At 44.7% G+C, this 24759-nt stretch overlaps 1 protein-coding gene across 1 annotated transcript in view; it reads left to right on the plus strand.

Annotated features, from left to right (window-relative positions):
* tusc3 (tumor suppressor candidate 3) overlaps window positions 1-24759 on the plus strand; it is a 64721-nt gene that overhangs the window by 35631 nt on the left and 4331 nt on the right. Inside the window, exons 6-7 of the mRNA XM_038982020.1 lie at window positions 636-699; window positions 4991-5065. Coding sequence (XP_038837948.1) covers window positions 636-699; window positions 4991-5065 — 139 coding nt within the window. The remainder of the gene's footprint in view (window positions 1-635; window positions 700-4990; window positions 5066-24759) is intronic.

Raw genomic sequence — 24759 nt, forward strand, 5'->3', positions numbered from 1 at the left:
AAGGATAGGAAATATATGTTTTCTTATCAGTGGAGACACAGGCTCCTTGTGTGAGGACACTTTCCTGGTAACTGAGTACACTGTCGTGTGCATTCTCTCCTCCTATTGGCTAAGGTTAGTTGGTAAAGAGTTGTGATTGGCCACGGTTGGTAATGCGTTGTGCCTTGACCTTGTGACAACAGGTCGACCAGACTTCTCTTCCATGGAGTTGTGAAAAGGCATAGGGCCATGATTGTTTTCCTGGAGTGAGGTGTGTGTGTGTGTGTGTGTGTGTGTGAGAGAGAGTCAAAGATGGGGAATAGGCATTGCTTATCTTGAAGCCACACAGCTAGCGAGTGTTTAGCACCGTTGTGAAATATGTGCCATTGTGAGGGGATTTTTACCCATTTCATTTGTACATTTTTTATCTTGGCCTTTTCCCCCCTCTCTCTCTCATTCATGGTCTATAGCTCACGTGCTATACGTCTCTCCAATTCCATCTCTCTCCCTACCTGCTTTTTCATAATAAGGGAATTTTGACCAATTGTGACTAACATTTTAACTTTTCACTCTCTCCCTCTCTCTCTGTCTTTCTCTCTCTCTCTTTCTCTCTACCTCTCTCTCCGGTTCTCCCCCCCCCCCTCTCTCTTTTTCAGAGTTATATCCATGGGAGCAGCCAGGCCCAGTTTGTAGCTGAGTCCCACATCATCCTGCTGCTCAGTATCCTTAAGACGAATGCCTCATGGGAGAACTGAGGATTAACCAATGGGAAGCCTGTATTCACTACTTCCTCTATATGATACAAAGGAGGAACCAATGGGAAGCCTGTATTCACTACTTCCTCTATATGATACGGAGGAGTAACCAATGGGAAGCCTGTATTCACTATCTATTCTAGAGCCAGATTCAGGAGGCATTTGCACCTGAACACCAACAGGAAAGCTAATCCTGAAGCTTCATGATATCACACATTATACTACACTATTTACTCTGTATTTACAGTTGACCGTGAAGCGTATTACTTCACATAAACCTCTAGCAATATCTCCTCTGCATAGAAAAACAGGTGTGAACTTTACACCTGTTGCAAGCGCTTAGTATATACAGTTGAAGTCGGAAGTTTACATAAACTTAGGTTGCAGTCATTAAAACTATTAACGAACTCCACAAATTTCTTGTTAACAAACGATATAGTTTTGGCAAGTCGGTTAGGACATCTACTTTGTGCATGACACAAGTAATTTTTCCAACAATTGTTTACAGACAGATTATTTCACTTATTCACTGTATCATAATTCCAGTGGGTCAGAAGTTTACATACACTAAGTTGACTGTGCCTTTAAACAGCTTGGAAAATTCCAGACAATGATGCCATGGCTTTGGAAGCTTCTGATAGGCAAATTGACATCATTTGAGTCAATTGGAGGTGTACCTGTAGATGTATTTCAAGGCCTACCTTCAAACTCAGTTCCTCTTTGCTTGACATCATGTGAAAATCAAAAGAAATCAGCCAAGACCTCAGAAAAAAAATGTAGACCTCCACAAGTCTTGTTCATCCTTGGGAGCAATTTCCAAACGCCTGAAGGTAGCACGTTCATCTGTACAAACAATAGTATGGAAGTATAAACACCATGGGACCGCGCAGCCAACATACCGCTCAGGAAGGAGACGCGTTCTGTCTCCTAGAGATGAACGTACTTTTGTGCGAAAAGTGCAAATCAATCCCAGAACAACAGCAAAGGACCTTGTGAAGATGCTGGAGGAAACAGGTACAAAAGTATCTATATCCACAGTAAAACGAGTCCTATATCAACATAACCTGAAAGGTCGCTCAGCAAGGAAGAAGCCACTGCTCCAAAACCGCCATAAAAAAGCCAGACTACGGTTTGCAACTGCACATGAGGACAAAGATTGTACTTTTTGGAGAAATGTTCTCTGATCTGATGAAACAAAAATAGAACTGTTTGGCCATAATGACCATTGTTATGTTTGGAGGAAAAGGGGGAGGCTTGCAAGCCGAAGAACACCATCCCAACCGTGGAGCACGGGGGTGGCAGCATCATGTTCTGGGGGTGCTTTGCTGCAGGAGGGACTGGTGCACTTCACAAAATAGATGGCATCATGAGGAAAGAAAATTATGTGGATATATTGAAGCAACATGTCAAGACATCAGTCAGGAAGTTAAAGCTTGGTCGCAAATGGGTCTTCCAAATGGACAATGACCCCAAGCACACTTCCAAAGTTGTGGCAAAATGGCTTAAGGACAGCAAAGTCAAGGTATTGGAGTGGCCATCACAAAGCCCTGACCTCAATCCTATAGAACATTTGTAGGCAGAACTGAAAAAGTGTGTGCGAGCAAGGAGGCCTACAAACCTGACTCAGTTACACCAGCTCTGTCAGGAGGAATGTGCCAAAATTCACCCAGCTTATTGTAGGAAGCTTGTGGAAGGCTACCCGAAACGTTTGACCCAAGTTAAACAATTTAAAGGCAATGCTACCAAATACTAATTGAGTGTATGTAAACTTCTGACCCACTGGGAATGTGATGAAAGAAATAAAACCTGAAATAAATCATTCTCTCGACTTTTATTATAACATTTCACATTCTTAAAATAAAGTGGGGATCCTAACTGACCTGAGACAGGGAATTTTTACGAGGATTAAATGTCAGTAATTGTGAAACTGATTTTAAATGTATTTGACTAATGTGTATGTAAACTTCCGACTTCAACTGTATCTAGCGTCATTCTAGTCCGTAGTGTATCGCCGTAGAGACCTACAGTGTCATTTTATTCCATAGTGTATCGCCGTAGAGACCTACAGTGTCATTCTAGTCCATAGTGTATCGCCGTAGAGACCTACAGTGTCATTCTAGTCCATAGTGTATCGCCGTAGAGACCTACAGTCATTTTAGTCCATAGTGTATCGCCATAGAGACCTACAGTGTCATTCTAGTCCATAGTGTATCGCCGTAGAGACCTACAGTAATTTTAGTCCATAGTGTATCGCCGTAGAGACCTACAGTGTCATTCTAGTCCATAGTGTATCGCCGTAGAGACCTACAGTGTCATTCTAGTCCATAGTGTATCGCCGTAGAGACCTACAGTCATTTTAGTCCATAGTGTATCGCCGTAGAGACCTACAGTAATTTTAGTCCATAGTGTATCGCCGTAGAGACCTACAGTGTCATTCTAGTCCATAGTGTATCGCCGTAGAGACCTACAGTGTCATTCTAGTCCATAGTGTATCGCCGTAGAGACCTACAGTCATTTTAGTCCATAGTGTATCGCCGTAGAGTCCTACAGTGTCATTCTAGTCCATAGTGTATCGCCGTAGAGACCTACAGTCATTTTAGTCCATAGTGTATCGCCGTAGAGACCTACAGTAATTTTAGTCCATAGTGTATCGCCGTAGAGACCTACAGTGTCATTCTAGTCCATAGTGTATCGCCGTAGAGACCTACAGTCATTTTAGTCCATAGTGTATCGCCGTAGAGACCTACAGTTATTCTAGTCCATAGTGTTTCGCCGTAGAGAGCTACAGTTATTCTAGTCCATAGTGTATTGCTGTAGAGACCTACAGTTATTCTAGTCCTTACTATATCCTAAAGTGTAATTTTAGTCCATAGTGTATTGCTGTAGAGACCTACAGTGTCATTCTGGGGGGTGGGGGTTGGATGGGACATATGTGAGAGATATATAGACACCAGAAAGGCACACATACGTCAGGCAGCATCTGTAAAGGGCCCATACAAACACACTGACATGATGCACAGCTGTACACAAAACACAGTTCCACCCACATGCTCTACCCTTTCTCTCTGGTTCACATTCAAACACTGCATCTGTAGCTCTCACACACAATCAATGGAACACATGCTAAAAGGCTTGAGAGCAGCAGCCTTGAGAATGAGGCCTGAGACTCTCTCTCACACACACACACACACACACACACACACACACACACACACACACACACACACACAGCTGGCAGTTGTCTTCTTTTTTTCATTAGTACTATCTCCAGTCTCTTCCAGTTTTAATTCCACTTTAATTAGAATGGTTTGTTTGCTCCGTGTTGGCTCTGTACAACCCCCACACCCACCCACCCACCCACAGACTCACACACTGCTTGGGGAGATGAGAAGCCGATGCCTGGCAAGCAGGGGACTGTGTGCGTGCGCAGGTGTGTATGTCTCAGGCCTGATTCTCAAGGACCCGTTGGCATAATCACATATGCCGTTGTCAAGCTTCTCAACATCACGATGTGTTCCATCTAAGGTGGCCTAGTTTAGTTATGGAAGTGGCCTTTCAAAAAGATACATGATTTCCATATGCATGAGAGCCCGTGCACAAGGAAATGGCTAGACTTGCTTTAGGTATGACTGTAATACACAACTTAAGTTGTTTTGATAATATTTCATTTTCCTTATTTTACTGGTCATAATACCAGACACTTCTATCCAAAGTGACTTACAGTTGACAGTGACAGGTAGTGTTCAGTATATGGTATGTGACCCATGCGGGAGTCAAACCCACGACCCTGGCGTTACCATCACTACACTCTAACCCGCTGAGCTATTGGAACTTCCTAAATAGGCGTGAAGATGAGTGCAGCCAGTGGTCCGAACCTCAGCCACCCTGTGGCTACAGAGTCTTTATGTCTGGGTGGTCCACACAACGCCCCTGTCCACAGCTAACGTCGTAGTCCATCTGCATCTCTTCTCCTCCTGTTCTCTAGCCATCTCCTATCCATCGCTAGCAATGCCTGTACAATAGCTACAATAGCCGAGGAGTTGATTAACCATCCCTCAGTAATCGCTACGTTCACAGTCTGGAGTTAACGGCTCACTGCTCACACTGAGTGAAAACACACTGCGGCTAAATAGACTTTTGACTTTTGGAAGATTGACATTGTCTGGGTTATACACAGTGCACGCACACACTATCACAAGCATACACTTACAGCACACACACTGTGGTTAGTCCGTTTCCTTGACAACTGGCCACAGACGCCGCCATCACCATGGGGATGGTCCTGCTCAACGAGGCGGCGACGTCCAAAGGAGATGTGGGAAAGAGGAGAAGTGAGTGATTCCTTATTTGTTACTGTATCACGGACTCTATTACAGGGCCATTCAACTGCTGGGCCCCCAAGGGCCCAAGTAGTGTACTGCTGCTTTCCTCCTCTACCTGCTAGTCAACTGGTGAACTGTCAGGTGGTTGGTCAGGGCTGTCCCAGGTCCCTGATTAGAAGCAGGAAATGGCCAGAAGGTTTTCCACCTTGGCTCCAGGACTGCAGCTGAATAGTCCTGCTGCTGAGTTGTAATCTCTGTAGTATGAGCTGTGTGATTGTTGTGGTTAGTATAGAGAGACTTTGTATGGAAATGAGAGGATTTCTTGTTCCACTGTCAGTGATTGGGTCACCTGCGTTTGTTTGTGTGTGTCTGAAAACTCAGTCACACACAGCATGAAACTATCATCCTGTTGATAATTGTTACGCTGAGAATACTGATGAGAAAACGTCCTGGTCTTTGACATCAGACACCCAATCCCTCTTCAGCTCTACTGTTCTATCTGCTGAGGAGTGTTCAGACACAACTTCTCTACCGAGCATGACCCAGATAAGTAAACCTAAAAACTAAATGGTGGTTAAAGGGGTGTATTATCCCCTTAACAAATGTAAAGTAAAGGCAAATACCCGTTTTTCATCGTTGCCGTCATAAGCATTCCTTTTAGCGTCAACCGCTAACAAGCCTTTGAAATGCTAATTAGCGAGCTAGGCTCATGCTCCTATTATGGGGCTTAGGCCAGTGGTGGAATCAGAGGTTGGCTGAACTTTGATCTCGCGTGCTAATCCTGAAAGCACAGCCCAAACCAAGCTGCGTAGCTAATGAGGGAAATTATAATCAGGGCTTAAATGAGCTTTCACGAAGAAACAAACAGGCAGCGCCATGAAACAGATGGATCAGCCGGTTCCCTGGTCCGGGATCAGATTTACTTAAGCGCACGAGTACACGTTGAACAAAATCGATTAAAAGGACTGATAAGATAATATCTTTAAATGTTCTCTGTAATGAGTGAAAATCTTTAAAAACACTTAGCAATATAAACTGAAGGAGTGATGCAGGGCTTTATCAAATTACTATTAGGGGGCAATCACTGACCTTTATTGCAAGTATGCACACAGAAGCACAAATAACCGGATGCTGTGTTAATATGCAAGCGACACACACACCCTTCCACCATTGTTAGCATGTGTGTGTGATTGCGGTGGCTGATCAACTTGCAGCGGCTCAGTGAAAATACACACACGCACAGTGAAAACAGTGGCAGCTGCTGGGTGAAATGAAAGCTAATGGGGGCGCCATCAAACCCAGTTAACCCCAGTCTGACGAAGGCCACCGCCAATAACAGGATCAGCAGCACTGGAGCCCACCCAAATGAGACTACTGTTCAATCACATAGTCATACACTGTCACTCACTACTGTTCAATCACATAGTCACACACTGTCACTCACTACTGTTCAATCACATAGTCACACACTGTCACTCACTACTGTTCAATCACATAGTCACACACTGTCACTCACTACTGTTCAATCACATAGTCACACACTGTCACTCACTACTGTTCAATCACATAGTCACACACTGTCACTCACGTTCAATCACATAGTCACACACTGTCACTCACTACTGTTCAATCACATAGTCACACACTGTCACTCACTACTGTTCAATCACATAGTCACACACTGTCACTCACGTTCAATCACATAGTCACACACTGTCACTCACGTTCAATCACATAGTCACACACTGTCACTCACTACTGTTCAATCACATAGTCACACACTGTCACTCACTACTGTTCAATCACATAGTCACACACTGTCACTCACTACTGTTCAATCACATAGTCACACACTGTCACTCACTACTGTTCAATCACATAGTCATACACTGTCACTCACTACTGTTCAATCACATAGTCACACACTGTCACTCACTACTGTTCAATCACATAGTCACACACTGTCACTCACTACTGTTCAATCACATAGTCATACAGGCTGACACACACTGTCACTCACTACTGTTCAATCACATAGTCACACACTGTCACTCACTACTGTTCAATCACATAGTCACACATTGTCACTCACTACTGTTCAATCACATAGTCACACACTGTCACTCACTACTGTTCAATCACATAGTCACACACTGTCACTCACGTTCAATCACATAGTCACACACTGTCACTCACTACTGTTCAATCACATAGTCACACACTGTCACTCACTACTGTTCAATCACATAGTCACACACTGTCACTCACTACTGTTCAATCACATAGTCACACACTGTCACTCACGTTCAATCACATAGTCACACACTGTCACTCACTACTGTTCAATCACATAGTCACACACTGTCACTCACTACTGTTCAATCACATAGTCACACACTGTCACTCACTACTGTTCAATCACATAGTCACACACTGTCACTCACTACTGTTCAATCACATAGTCATACAGGCTGACACACACTGTCACTCACTACTGTTCAATCACATAGTCACACACTGTCACTCACTACTGTTCAATCACATAGTCACACACTGTCACTCACTACTGTTCAATCACATAGTCACACACTGTCACTCACTACTGTTCAATCACATAGTCACACACTGTCACTCACGTTCAATCACATAGTCACACACTGTCACTCACTACTGTTCAATCACATAGTCACACACTGTCACTCACTACTGTTCAATCACATAGTCACACACTGTCACTCACTACTGTTCAATCACATAGTCACACACTGTCACTCACGTTCAATCACATAGTCACACACTGTCACTCACTACTGTTCAATCACATAGTCGCACACTGTCACTCACTACTGTTCAATCACATAGTCATACACTGTCACTCACTACTGTTCAATCACATAGTCACACACTGTCACTCACTACTGTTCAATCACATAGTCACACACTGTCACTCACTACTGTTCAATCACATAGTCATACAGGCTGACACACACTGTCACTCACTACTGTTCAATCACATAGTCACACACTGTCACTCACTACTGTTCAATCACATAGTCACACACTGTCACTCACTACTGTTCAATCACATAGTCATACACTGTCACTCACTACTGTTCAATCACATAGTCATACACTGTCACTCACTACTGTTCAATCACATAGTCATATACTGTCACTCACTACTGTTCAATCACATAGTCACACACTGTCACTCACTACTGTTCAATCACATAGTCACACACTGTCACTCACTACTGTTCAATCACATAGTCATACGCTGTCACTCACTACTGTTCAATCACATAGTCACACACTGTCACTCACTACTGTTCAATCACATAGTCATACACTGTCACTCACTACTGTTCAATCACATAGTCACACACTGTCACTCACTACTGTTCAATCACATAGTCACACACTGTCACTCACTACTGTTCAATCAAATAGTCACACACTGTCACTCACGTTCAATCACATAGTCACACACTGTCACTCACTACTGTTCAATCACATAGTCACACACTGTCACTCACTACTGTTCAATCACATAGTCACACACTGTCACTCACTACTGTTCAATCACATAGTCATACACTGTCACTCACTACTGTTCAATCACATAGTCATACACTGTCACTCACTACTGTTCAATCACATAGTCATATACTGTCACTCACTACTGTTCAATCACATAGTCACACACTGTCACTCACTACTGTTCAATCACATAGTCACACACTGTCACTCACTACTGTTCAATCACATAGTCATACGCTGTCACTCACTACTGTTCAATCACATAGTCACACACTGTCACTCACTACTGTTCAATCACATAGTCATACACTGTCACTCACTACTGTTCAATCACATAGTCACACACTGTCACTCACTACTGTTCAATCACATAGTCACACACTGTCACTCACTACTGTTCAATCAAATAGTCACACACTGTCACTCACGTTCAATCACATAGTCACACACTGTCACTCACTACTGTTCAATCACATAGTCACACACTGTCACTCACTACTGTTCAATCACATAGTCACACACTGTCACTCACTACTGTTCAATCACATAGTCACACACTGTCACTCACTACTGTTCAATCACATAGTCATACACTGTCACTCACTACTGTTCAATCACATAGTCACACACTGTCACTCACTACTGTTCAATCACATAGTCACACACTGTCACTCACTACTGTTCAATCACATAGTCATACACTGTCACTCACTACTGTTCAATCACATAGTCATACACTGTCACTCACTACTGTTCAATCACATAGTCATATACTGTCACTCACTACTGTTCAATCACATAGTCACACACTGTCACTCACTACTGTTCAATCACATAGTCACACACTGTCACTCACTACTGTTCAATCACATAGTCATACGCTGTCACTCACTACTGTTCAATCACATAGTCACACACTGTCACTCACTACTGTTCAATCACATAGTCATACACTGTCACTCACTACTGTTCAATCACATAGTCACACACTGTCACTCACTACTGTTCAATCACATAGTCACACACTGTCACTCACTACTGTTCAATCAAATAGTCACACACTGTCACTCACGTTCAATCACATAGTCACACACTGTCACTCACTACTGTTCAATCACATAGTCACACACTGTCACTCACTACTGTTCAATCACATAGTCACACACTGTCACTCACTACTGTTCAATCACATAGTCACACACTGTCACTCACTACTGTTCAATCACATAGTCATACACTGTCACTCACTACTGTTCAATCACATAGTCACACACTGTCACTCACTACTGTTCAATCACATAGTCACACACTGTCACTCACGTTCAATCACATAGTCACACACTGTCACTCACTACTGTTCAATCACATAGTCACACACTGTCACTCACTACTGTTCAATCACATAGTCACACACTGTCACTCACTACTGTTCAATCACATAGTCATACACTGTCACTCACTACTGTTCAATCACATAGTCATACACTGTCACTCACTACTGTTCAATCACATAGTCACACACTGTCACTCACTACTGTTCAATCACATAGTCACACACTGTCACTCACTACTGTTCAATCACATAGTCATACAGGCTGACACACACTGTCACTCACTACTGTTCAATCACATAGTCACACACTGTCACTCACTACTGTTCAATCACATAGTCACACACTGTCACTCACTACTGTTCAATCACATAGTCACACACTGTCACTCACTACTGTTCAATCACATAGTCACACACTGTCACTCACGTTCAATCACATAGTCACACACTGTCACTCACTACTGTTCAATCACATAGTCACACACTGTCACTCACTACTGTTCAATCACATAGTCACACACTGTCACTCACGTTCAATCACATAGTCACACACTGTCACTCACTACTGTTCAATCACGTAGTCGCACACTGTCACTCACTACTGTTCAATCACATAGTCATACACTGTCACTCACTACTGTTCAATCACATAGTCACACACTGTCACTCACTACTGTTCAATCACATAGTCACACACTGTCACTCACTACTGTTCAATCACATAGTCATACAGGCTGACACACACTGTCACTCACTACTGTTCAATCACATAGTCACACACTGTCACTCACTACTGTTCAATCACATAGTCACACACTGTCACTCACTACTGTTCAATCACATAGTCATACACTGTCACTCACTACTGTTCAATCACATAGTCATACACTGTCACTCACTACTGTTCAATCACATAGTCATATACTGTCACTCACTACTGTTCAATCACATAGTCACACACTGTCACTCACTACTGTTCAATCACATAGTCACACACTGTCACTCACTACTGTTCAATCACATAGTCACACACTGTCACTCACTACTGTTCAATCACATAGTCATACAGGCTGACACACACTGTCACTCACTACTGTTCAATCACATAGTCACACACTGTCACTCACTACTGTTCAATCACATAGTCACACATTGTCACTCACTACTGTTCAATCACATAGTCACACACTGTCACTCACTACTGTTCAATCACATAGTCACACACTGTCACTCACGTTCAATCACATAGTCACACACTGTCACTCACTACTGTTCAATCACATAGTCACACACTGTCACTCACTACTGTTCAATCACATAGTCACACACTGTCACTCACTACTGTTCAATCACATAGTCACACACTGTCACTCACGTTCAATCACATAGTCACACACTGTCACTCACTACTGTTCAATCACATAGTCACACACTGTCACTCACTACTGTTCAATCACATAGTCACACACTGTCACTCACTACTGTTCAATCACATAGTCACACACTGTCACTCACTACTGTTCAATCACATAGTCATACAGGCTGACACACACTGTCACTCACTACTGTTCAATCACATAGTCACACACTGTCACTCACTACTGTTCAATCACATAGTCACACACTGTCACTCACTACTGTTCAATCACATAGTCACACACTGTCACTCACTACTGTTCAATCACATAGTCACACACTGTCACTCACTACTGTTCAATCACATAGTCACACACTGTCACTCACTACTGTTCAATCACATAGTCACACACTGTCACTCACTACTGTTCAATCACATAGTCACACACTGTCACTCACTACTGTTCAATCACATAGTCACACACTGTCACTCACGTTCAATCACATAGTCACACACTGTCACTCACTACTGTTCAATCACATAGTCGCACACTGTCACTCACTACTGTTCAATTACATAGTCATACACTGTCACTCACTACTGTTCAATCACATAGTCACACACTGTCACTCACTACTGTTCAATCACATAGTCACACACTGTCACTCACTACTGTTCAATCACATAGTCATACAGGCTGACACACACTGTCACTCACTACTGTTCAATCACATAGTCACACACTGTCACTCACTACTGTTCAATCACATAGTCACACACTGTCACTCACTACTGTTCAATCACATAGTCATACACTGTCACTCACTACTGTTCAATCACATAGTCATACACTGTCACTCACTACTGTTCAATCACATAGTCATATACTGTCACTCACTACTGTTCAATCACATAGTCACACACTGTCACTCACTACTGTTCAATCACATAGTCACACACTGTCACTCACTACTGTTCAATCACATAGTCATACGCTGTCACTCACTACTGTTCAATCACATAGTCACACACTGTCACTCACTACTGTTCAATCACATAGTCATACACTGTCACTCACTACTGTTCAATCACATAGTCACACACTGTCACTCACTACTGTTCAATCACATAGTCACACACTGTCACTCACTACTGTTCAATCAAATAGTCACACACTGTCACTCACGTTCAATCACATAGTCACACACTGTCACTCACTACTGTTCAATCACATAGTCACACACTGTCACTCACTACTGTTCAATCACATAGTCACACACTGTCACTCACTACTGTTCAATCACATAGTCATACACTGTCACTCACTACTGTTCAATCACATAGTCATACACTGTCACTCACTACTGTTCAATCACATAGTCATATACTGTCACTCACTACTGTTCAATCACATAGTCACACACTGTCACTCACTACTGTTCAATCACATAGTCACACACTGTCACTCACTACTGTTCAATCACATAGTCACACACTGTCACTCACTACTGTTCAATCACATAGTCATACGCTGTCACTCACTACTGTTCAATCACATAGTCACACACTGTCACTCACTACTGTTCAATCACATAGTCATACACTGTCACTCACTACTGTTCAATCACATAGTCACACACTGTCACTCACTACTGTTCAATCACATAGTCACACACTGTCACTCACTACTGTTCAATCAAATAGTCACACACTGTCACTCACGTTCAATCACATAGTCACACACTGTCACTCACTACTGTTCAATCACATAGTCACACACTGTCACTCACTACTGTTCAATCACATAGTCACACACTGTCACTCACTACTGTTCAATCACATAGTCACACACTGTCACTCACTACTGTTCAATCACATAGTCATACACTGTCACTCACTACTGTTCAATCACATAGTCACACACTGTCACTCACTACTGTTCAATCACATAGTCACACACTGTCACTCACTACTGTTCAATCACATAGTCATACACTGTCACTCACTACTGTTCAATCACATAGTCATACACTGTCACTCACTACTGTTCAATCACATAGTCATATACTGTCACTCACTACTGTTCAATCACATAGTCACACACTGTCACTCACTACTGTTCAATCACATAGTCACACACTGTCACTCACTACTGTTCAATCACATAGTCATACGCTGTCACTCACTACTGTTCAATCACATAGTCACACACTGTCACTCACTACTGTTCAATCACATAGTCATACACTGTCACTCACTACTGTTCAATCACATAGTCACACACTGTCACTCACTACTGTTCAATCACATAGTCACACACTGTCACTCACTACTGTTCAATCAAATAGTCACACACTGTCACTCACGTTCAATCACATAGTCACACACTGTCACTCACTACTGTTCAATCACATAGTCACACACTGTCACTCACTACTGTTCAATCACATAGTCACACACTGTCACTCACTACTGTTCAATCACATAGTCACACACTGTCACTCACTACTGTTCAATCACATAGTCATACACTGTCACTCACTACTGTTCAATCACATAGTCACACACTGTCACTCACTACTGTTCAATCACATAGTCACACACTGTCACTCACGTTCAATCACATAGTCACACACTGTCACTCACTACTGTTCAATCACATAGTCACACACTGTCACTCACTACTGTTCAATCACATAGTCACACACTGTCACTCACTACTGTTCAATCACATAGTCATACACTGTCACTCACTACTGTTCAATCACATAGTCATACACTGTCACTCACTACTGTTCAATCACATAGTCACACACTGTCACTCACTACTGTTCAATCACATAGTCACACACTGTCACTCACTACTGTTCAATCACATAGTCATACAGGCTGACACACACTGTCACTCACTACTGTTCAATCACATAGTCACACACTGTCACTCACTACTGTTCAATCACATAGTCACACACTGTCACTCACTACTGTTCAATCACATAGTCACACACTGTCACTCACTACTGTTCAATCACATAGTCACACACTGTCACTCACATTCAATCACATAGTCACACACTGTCACTCACTACTGTTCAATCACATAGTCACACACTGTCACTCACTACTGTTCAATCACATAGTCACACACTGTCACTCACGTTCAATCACATAGTCACACACTGTCACTCACTACTGTTCAATCACGTAGTCGCACACTGTCACTCACTACTGTTCAATCACATAGTCATACACTGTCACTCACTACTGTTCAATCACATAGTCACACACTGTCACTCACTACTGTTCAATCACATAGTCACACACTGTCACTCACTACTGTTCAATCACATAGTCATACAGGCTGACACACACTGTCACTCACTACTGTTCAATCACATAGTCACACACTGTCACTCACTACTGTTCAATCACATAGTCACACACTGTCACTCACTACTGTTCAATCACATAGTCATACACTGTCACTCACTACTGTTCAATCACATAGTCATACACTGTCACTCACTACTGTTCAATCACATAGTCATATACTGTCACTCACTACTGTTCAATCACATAGTCACACACTGTCACTCACTACTGTTCAATCACATAGTCACACACTGTCACTCACTACTGTTCAATCACATAGTCACACACTGTCACTCACTACTGTTCAATCACATAGTCACACACTGTCACTCACTACTGTTCAATCACATAGTCATACACTGTCACTCACTACTGTTCAGTCACATAGTCACACACTGTCACTCACTACTGTTCAATCACATAGTCATACACTGTCACTCACTACTGTTCAATCACATAGTCACACACTGTCACTCACTACTGTTCAATCACATAGTCACACACTGTCACTCACTACTGTTCAATCACATAGTCACACACTGTCACTCACGTTCAATCACATAGTCACACACTGTCACTCACTACTGTTCAATCACATAGTCACACACTGTCACTCACTACTGTTCAATCACATAGTCACACACTGTCACTCACTACTGTTCAATCACATAGTCACACACTGTCACTCACTACTGTTCAATCACATAGTCATACACTGTCACTCACTACTGTTCAATCACATAGTCACACACTGTCACTCACTACTGTTCAATCACATAGTCACACACTGTCAGTCACTACTGTTCAATCACATAGTCATACAGGCTGACACACACTGTCACTCACTACTGTTCAATCACATAGTCACACACTGTCACTCACTACTGTTCAATCACATAGTCACACACTGTCACTCACTACTGTTCAATCACATAGTCACACACTGTCACTCACTACTGTTCAATCACATAGTCACACACTGTCACTCACTACTGTTCAATCACATAGTCACACACTGTCACTCACGTTCAATCACATAGTCACACACTGTCACTCACTACTGTTCAATCACATAGTCACACACTGTCACTCACTACTGTTCAATCACATAGTCACACACTGTCACTCACTACTGTTCAATCACATAGTCACACACTGTCACTCACATTCAATCACATAGTCACACACTGTCACTCACTACTGTTCAATCACATAGTCACACACTGTCACTCACTACTGTTCAATCACATAGTCACACACTGTCACTCACTACTGTTCAATCACATAGTCACACACTGTCACTCACTACTGTTCAATCACATAGTCATACACTGTCACTCACTACTGTTCAATCACATAGTCACACACTGTCACTCACTACTGTTCAATCACATAGTCACACACTGTCACTCACTACTGTTCAATCACATAGTCATACAGGCTGACACACACTGTCACTCACTACTGTTCAATCACATAGTCACACACTGTCACTCACTACTGTTCAATCACATAGTCACACACTGTCACTCACATTCAATCACATAGTCACACACTGTCACTCACTACTGTTCAATCACATAGTCACACACTGTCACTCACTACTGTTCAATCACATAGTCACACACTGTCACTCACTACTGTTCAATCACATAGTCATACACTGTCACTCACTACTGTTCAATCACATAGTCATACACTGTCACTCACTACTGTTCAATCACATAGTCATATACTGTCACTCACTACTGTTCAATCACATAGTCACACACTGTCACTCACTACTGTTCAATCACATAGTCACACACTGTCACTAACTACTGTTCAATCACACACACTGTCACTAACTACTGTTCAGTCACACACAGACTGTCACTAACTACTGTTCAATCACACACACTGTCACTAACTACTGTTCAGTCACACACAGACTGTCACTAACTACCGTTCAGTCACACACACTGTCACTAACTACTCTTCAGTCACACACACTGTCACTAACTACTGTTCAATCACACACACTGTCACTAACTACTGTTCAGTCACACAGACTGTCACTAACTACTGTTCAGTCACACAGACTGTCACTAACTACTGTTCAGTCACACAGACTGTCACTAACTACTGTTCAGTCACACAGACTGTCACTAACTACTGTTCAGTCACACACACTGTCACTAACTACTGTTCAATCACACACACTGTCACTAACTACTGTTCAGTCACACACAGACTGTCACTAACTACTGTTCAGTCACACACAGACTGTCACTAACTACTGTTCAATCACACACACTGTCACTAACTACTGTTCAATCACACAGACTGTCACTAACTACTGTTCAATCACACCCACTGTCACTAACTACTGTTCAGTCACAGACTGTCACTAACTACTGTTCAGTCACACACACTGTCACTAACTACTGTTCAGTCACACACACTGTCACTAACTACTGTTCAGTCACATAGACTGTCACTAACTACTGTTCAGTCACACACACTGTCACTAACTACTGTTCAGTCACACAGACTGTCACTAACTACTGTTCAGTCACACAGACTGTCACTAACTACCGTTCAGTCACACAGACTGTCACTAACTACCGTTCAGTCACACAGACTGTCACTAACTACCGTTCAGTCACACACACTGTCACTAACTACCGTTCAGTCACACACACTGTCACTAACTACCGTTCAGTCACACACACTGTCACTAACTACCGTTCAGTCACACACACTGTCACTAACTAATGTTCAGTCACACACACTGTCACTAACTACTGTTCAGTCACACAGACTGTCACTAACTACCGTTCAGTCACACAGACTGTCACTAACTACCGTTCAGGCACACACACTGTCACTAACTACCGTTCAGTCACATAGACTGTCACTAACTACTGTTCAGTCACATAGACTGTCACTAACTACTCTTCAGTCACATAGACTGTCACTAACTACTCTTCAGTCACGTATTCACATGCACACATGGATGCAAGCTCACACATTTTTAATTACATTTAAATGAATCAGCCTCAAACTGGAGCTACACACATCTCCCAGTGAAAAACACACAGTCACACACATTATGCCAACAGGTCCATGAGAATGAGCAATAACACACACTTAATGAGTCACCCACAAAATATCCTGGTGTCACCTCTCCCTGTCTCACCACTTATCTCTCTCTCTCTCTCTCTCTCTCTCTCTCTCTCTCTCTCTCTCTCTCTCTCTCTCTCTCTCTCTCTCTCTCTCTCTCTCTCCTCTCTCTCCCCTCTCTCTGTCTCTCTCATCTCTCGCTCTCTCAATTCAATTTCAGTCTGTCTCTCTGTCTCTCTCTCTGTCTCGCTCTCTGTTTCTCTCTGTCTCACTTTCTCTCTCGCTCTCTGTCTCTCTCTGTCTTTCTGTCTGTCTCTCTCTTTCCTCCTCACACTCTCGCTCTCTTTGTGAGTCTCTGTCTCTCTGTCCTCTCTCATTCCATGCATACTTCAAAGGAGTGCGATTCCATTCTCCTCTTTAGAAATCACCACGGTGTGAACAAGCCGAGGACCAGATAGTTGTTCTTCAATGCCAGAAGTAATTTCTCTCTGCTATTAACAGTACAGTAAAGATAAATATCAGGACGTTCCAGAAATGCTGTACTGCTTGGAGGAATATGTAAACTGGTGTACAGGGCAATAACATGGTGAACAATACAAAGCACATTCGTCTCAACACTGTACTGTTGCCAATGTCAGAATATGTGATTTTTTTCTGAGCCCATCTCTCTCTGAGGGGGTGTGAATATGATTTCCAGAAGGACATCCCCCATAAGCACATGTAGGAACAGAAACACACATTTGTCATTGCCTCACAGCATCTAATCCTTGATCTCTCACACACACACACACACACACACACACACACACACACACACACACACACACACACACACACACACACACACACACACACACACACACACACACACACACACACACACACACACATACTGTATGCAAATATTTTTCATCTCACACATGAGGCATACGCACATGTATACACAAACACTCCTCCTTCCCCTGCTCCTCTCTCCTCCTTCCCCTGCTCCTCTCTCCTCCTTCCCCTGCTCCTCTCTCCTCCTTCCCCTGCTCCTCTCTCCTCCTTCCCCTGCTCCTCTCCACCTTCCCCTGCTCCTCTCTCCTCCTTCCCCTGCTCCTCTCTCCACCTTCCCCTGCTCCTCTCTCCACCTTCCCCTGCTCCTCTCTCCTCCTTCCCCTGCTCCTCTCTCCTCCTTCCCCTGCTCCTCTCTCCTCCTTCCCCTGCTCCTCTCTCCTCCTTCCCCTCCTCCTCTCTCCTCCTTCCCCTGCTCCTCTCTCATCCTTTCCCTGCTCCTCTATCCTCCTTTCCCTGCTCCTCTCTCCTCCTTTCCCTGCTCCTCTCTCCTCCTGCTCCTCTCTCCTCCTGCTCCTCTCTCCTCCTTCCCCTGCTCCTCTCTCCTCCTTCCCCTGCTCCTCTCTCATCCTTCCCCTGCTCCTCTCTCATCCTTCCCCTGCTCCTCTCTCATCCTTCCCCTGCTCCTCTCTCCTCCTTCCCCTGCTCCTCTCTCCACCTTCCCCTGCTCCTCTCTCCACCTTCCCCTGCTCCTCTCTCCTCCTTCCCCTGCTCCTCTCTCCTCCTTCCCCTGCTCCTCTCTCCTCCTTCCCCTGCTCCTCTCTCCTCCTTCCCCTCCTCCTCTCTCCTCCTTCCCCTGCTCCTCTCTCATCCTTTCCCTGCTCCTCTCTCCTCCTTCCCCTGCTCCTCTCTCCTCCTGCTCCTCTCTCCTCCTGCTCCTCTCTCCTCCTTCCCCTGCTCCTCTCTCCTCCTTCCCCTGCTCCTCTCTACTCCTTCCCCTGCTCCTCTCTCATCCTTCCCCTGCTCCTCTCTCATCCTTCCCCTGCTCCTCTCTCATCCTTCCCCTGTTCCTCTCTCCACCTTCCCCTGCTCCTCTGTCCACCTTCCCCTGCTCCTCTCTCCACCTTCCCCTGCTCCTCTCTCCACCTTCCCCTGCTCCTCTCTCCACCTTCCCCTGCTCCTCTGTCCACCTTCCCCTGCTCCTCTGTCCACCTTCCCCTGCTCCTCTCTCCACCTTCCCCTGCTCCTCTCTCCACCTTCCCCTGCTCCTCTCTCCACCTTCCCCTGCTCCTCTCTCCACCTTCCCCTGCTCCTCTCTTCTCCCACTCTGTGTGTGTCTGTGTGTGTGTGTGTGTGTGTAGGGTGTCTTGTCCTCACAGCAGGGGAAGATACAGAGGTACCATGGCATGTTCCCCCAGCTAATGTTTTATGACTGAGTGGTGCCCCCCCATACACACACACAACAGCCCCTTCCCCTTCCAGTCTGCTAGACTCACTGAGGTAGTTCCAGTGGAACTCACATGCTGCATACATAATGACATGACATTATCATTTGTATAAGCATGATGGATATTTGCATAACTGTCAATTAAGTCTGGCAGATGTGAAGAGGCCGGCACTCAGTCCACTGTTCCTTTAATTAACACCAGAGAGATGAACCCTGAACCCCATGGTATGTGTGGTGCGTGCGCGGCACAGCACAGAAGGCCAACCTCGTGTGTGTGTGTGTGTGTGTGTGTGTGTGTGTGTGTGTGTGTGTGTGTGTGTGTGTGTGTGTGTGTGTGTGTGTGTGTGTGTGTGTGATGTAAGCATGATTAATACAGAGGTTCAGAGGCCCACTGTTGTAGTTCTACTGAGACCGGACACACACACATGCATGTACACACACACACACACACATGCATGTACACACACACACACACAGTTGTGCAAAAGCAGTTATCCTTGAGACAGCGCTAATTAAAATGCAAAACAAGGTCTTTGTAACGTGTCCAGTAACAGTCCTTCATCCGTCTGCAACGTGTCCAGTAACAGTCCTTCATCCGTCTGCAACGTGTCCAGTAACAGTCCTTCATCCGTCTGCAACGTGTCCAGTAACAGTCCTTCATCCGTCTGCAACGTGTCCAGTAACAGTCCTTCATCCGTCTGCAACGTGTCCAGTAACAGTCCTTCATCCGTCTGCAACGTGTCCAGTAACAGTCCTTCATCCGTCTGCAACGTGTCCAGTAACAGTCCTTCATCCGTCTGCAACGTGTCCAGTAACAGTCCTTCATCCGTCTGCAACGTGTCCAGTAACAGACCTTCATCCGTCTGCAACGTGTCCAGTAACAGACCTTCATCCGTCTGCAACGTGTCCAGTAACAGTCCTTCATCCGTCTGCATCGTGTCCAGTAACAGTCCTTCATCCGTCTGCAACGTGTCCAGTAACAGTCCTTCATCCGTCTGCAACGTGTCCAGTAACAGTCCTTCATCCGTCTGCAACGTGTCCAGTAACAGTCCTTCATCCGTCTGCAACGTGTCCAGTAACAGTCCTTCATCCGTCTGCAACGTGTCCAGTAACAGTCCTTCATCCGTCTGCAACGTGTCCAGTAACAGTCCTTCATCCGTCTGCAACGTGTCCAGTAACAGTCCTTCATCCGTCTGCAACGTGTCCAGTAACAGTCCTTCATCCGTCTGCAACGTGTCCAGTAACAGTCCTTCATCCGTCTGCAACGTGTCCAGTAACAGTCCTTCATCCGTCTGCAACGTGTCCAGTAACAGTCCTTCATCCGTCTGCAACGTGTCCAGTAACAGTCCTTCATCCGTCTGCAACGTGTCCAGTAACAGTCCTTCATCCGTCTGCAACGTGTCCAGTAACAGTCCTTCATCCGTCTGCAACGTGTCCAGTAACAGTCCTTCATCCGTCTGCAACGTGTCCAGTAACAGTCCTTCATCCGTCTGCAACGTGTCCAGTAACAGACCTTCATCCGTCTGCAACGTGTCCAGTAACAGACCTTCATCCGTCTGCAACGTGTCCAGTAACAGTCCTTCATCCGTCTGCATCGTGTCCAGTAACAGTCCTTCATCCGTCTGCAACGTGTCCAGTAACAGTCCTTCATCCGTCTGCAACGTGTCCAGTAACAGTCCTTCATCCGTCTGCAACGTGTCCAGTAACAGTCCTTCATCCGTCTGCAACGTGTCCAGTAACAGTCCTTCATCCGTCTGCAACGTGTCCAGTAACAGTCCTTCATCCGTCTGCAACGTGTCCAGTAACAGTCCTTCATCCGTCTGCAACGTGTCCAGTAACAGTCCTTCATCCGTCTGCAACGTGTCCAGTAACAGTCCTTCATCCGTCTGCAACGTGTCCAGTAACAGTCCTTCATCCGTCTGCAACGTGTCCAGTAACAGTCCTTCATCCGTCTGCAACGTGTCCAGTAACAGTCCTTCATCCGTCTGCAACGTGTCCAGTAACAGACCTTCATCCGTCTGCAACGTGTCCAGTAACAGTCCTTCATCCGTCTGCAACGTGTCCAGTAACAGTCCTTCATCCGTCTGCAACGTGTCCAGTAACAGTCCTTCATCCGTCTGCAACGTGTCCAGTAACAGTCCTTCATCCGTCTGCAACGTGTCCAGTAACAGTCCTTCATCCGTCTGCAACGTGTCCAGTAACAGTCCTTCATCCGTCTGCAACGTGTCCAGTAACAGTCCTTCATCCGTCTGCAACGTGTCCAGTAACAGTCCTTCATCCGTCTGCAACGTGTCCAGTAACAGTCCTTCATCCGCCTGCAACGTGTCCAGTAACAGTCCTTCATCCGTCTGCAACGTGTCGACCGACAGCACATGGAGAAAACAACCCCCTTTTTAAGTTCATCTCTCAGCTAGAACCGCCGGGCCGCTAAATCAGCAGAAACACCCATCATTCACGTTGCATTAGACTCACACAGCATGAGTCCCAAATGGCTCCCTGTTCCCTCCCTTTGGGCCTTGGTCAAACGTAGAGCGCCCCAAATAGGGAACCATTTGGGACGATGTCGTAGTGACTCATTTTCATAGAAACCCATTATTTAAAAAAAAATATATATGATATGATTATAAAAACCACAGGCTGGTAAACGTCAGAATATAAGCCTTAGTGATGATTACGAAGAGCTTACATTACACTGCTTACATGCCAATTTGACAAGGACATTAGTTCCCCTCAGCCCTGGCTTCAGCCCATAGCTCAGTAGAGGACTGTTGAAGGATCTCAGTGGTGACATCAAATCCATCCAATAGGCCCTCCACACACCCTTTACAGTTACCACTGTCTTCTAGCTAATTATACTACCAGACAACACACTGCAGTGGGGAATATGGCCAACCTAGAGAGGGAGAGAGAGAGAGGGAGGGGGAGAGAGAGAGAGAGGGAGGGGGAGAGAGAGAGAGAGGGAGGGGGAGAGAGGCAGGGGAGAGAGAGCGAATCATTCTCATCTTTTGTCATTGAGGTGTTTTTAACCGTCCCGTCATCTTTTGTCATTGAGGTGTTTTTAACCGTCCCAAAATAACTATAAATTGCCTCGTTAGCATACTAAAGGGGCGAACACGTGTGTGTGTGCTTGTGAGGGGTGGTATGTGCGTGAGTGGTAGTGTGTTTGGTTGTGTGTGTGGTAGTGGTTGTGTGTGTGGGAGTGTGTGTGTGTGTGTGTGTGTGTGTAATGTTGTGCTTTGTGTTTCAGTTATCTGCCTGGTGGGACTGTGTGTGTGTGTAATGTTGTGTTGTGTGTTTCAGTTATCTGCCTGGTGTGTGTGTGTGTGTGTGTGTGTGTGTGTGTGTGTGTGTGTGTGTGTGTGTGTGTGTGTGTGTGTGTGTGTGTGTGTGTGTGTGTGTGTGTGTGTGTGTGTGTGTGTGTAATGTTGTGCTGTGTGTTTCAGTTATCTGCCTGGTGGGACTGTGTGGGTGTGTGTGTAATGTTGTGTTGTGTGTTTCAGTTATCTGCCTGGTGGGACTGTGTGTGTGTGTGTGTAATGTTGTGTGTTTCAGTTATCTGCCTGGTGGGACTGTGTGTGTGTGTAATGTTGTGCTGTGTGTTTCAGTTATCTACCTGGTGGGACTGTGTGTGTGTAATGTTGTGTTGTGTGTTACAGTTATCTGCCTGGTGGGACTGTGTGTGTGTGTGTAATGTTGTGTGTTTCAGTTATCTGCCTGGTGGGACTGTGTGTGTGTGTGTGTGTGTGTGTAATATTGTGTTGTGTGTTTCAGTTATCTGCCTGGTGGGACTGTGTGTGTGTGTGTAATGTTGTGTTGTGTGTTTCAGTTATCTGCCTGGTGGGACTGTGTGTGTGTGTGTGTGTGTAATGTTGTGTTGTGTGTTACAGTTATCTGCCTGGTGGGACTGTGTGTGTGTGTGTGTGTGTGTGTGTGTGTGTGTGTGTGTATGTGTATGTGTGTGTGTGTGTGTGTGTGTGTAATATTGTGTTGTGTGTTTCAGTTATCTGCCTGGTGGGACTGTGTGTGTGTGTGTAATATTGTGTTGTGTGTTTCAGTTATCTGCCTGGTGGGACTGTGTGTGTGTGTGTAATGTTGTGTTGTGTGTTTCAGTTATCTGCCTGGTGGGACTGTGTGTGTGTGTGTGTGTGTGTGTGTGTGTGTGTGTGTGTGTGTGTGTGTGTGTGTGTGTGTGTGTGTGTGTGTGTGTGTGTGTGTGTGTGTGTGTGTGTGTGTGTGTGTGTGTGTGTGTGTAATGTCGTGTTGTGTGTTTCAGTTATCTGCCTGGTGGGACTGTGTGGGTGTGTGTGTAATGTCGTGTTGTGTGTTTCAGTTATCTGCCTGGTGGGACTGTGTGTGTGTGTGTAATGTTGTGTTGTGTGTTTCAGTTATCTGCCTGGTGGGAATGTGTGTGTGTGTGTAATGTTGTGTTGTGTGTTTCAGTTATCTGCCTGGTGGGACTGTGTATGTGTGTCTGTGTGTAATGTCGTGTTGTGTGTTTCAGTTATCTGCCTGGTGGGACTGTGTGTGTGTGTGTGTAATGTCGTGTTGTGTGTTTCAGTTATCTGCCTGGTTGGACTGTGTGTGTGTGTGTGTAATGTCGTGTTGTGTGTTTCAGTTATCTGCCTGGTGGGACTGTGTGTGTGTGTGTGTGTGTAATGTTGTGTTGTGTGTTTCAGTTATCTGCCTGGTGGGACTGTGTGTGTGTGTGTGTAATGTTGTGTTGTGTGTTTCAGTTATCTGCCTGGTGGGACTGTGTGTGTGTGTGTGTAATGTTG

This window comes from Salvelinus namaycush, chromosome 42 (assembly GCF_016432855.1).
Source record: "Salvelinus namaycush isolate Seneca chromosome 42, SaNama_1.0, whole genome shotgun sequence".
Taxonomy (NCBI): Eukaryota; Metazoa; Chordata; class Actinopteri; order Salmoniformes; family Salmonidae; genus Salvelinus; species Salvelinus namaycush.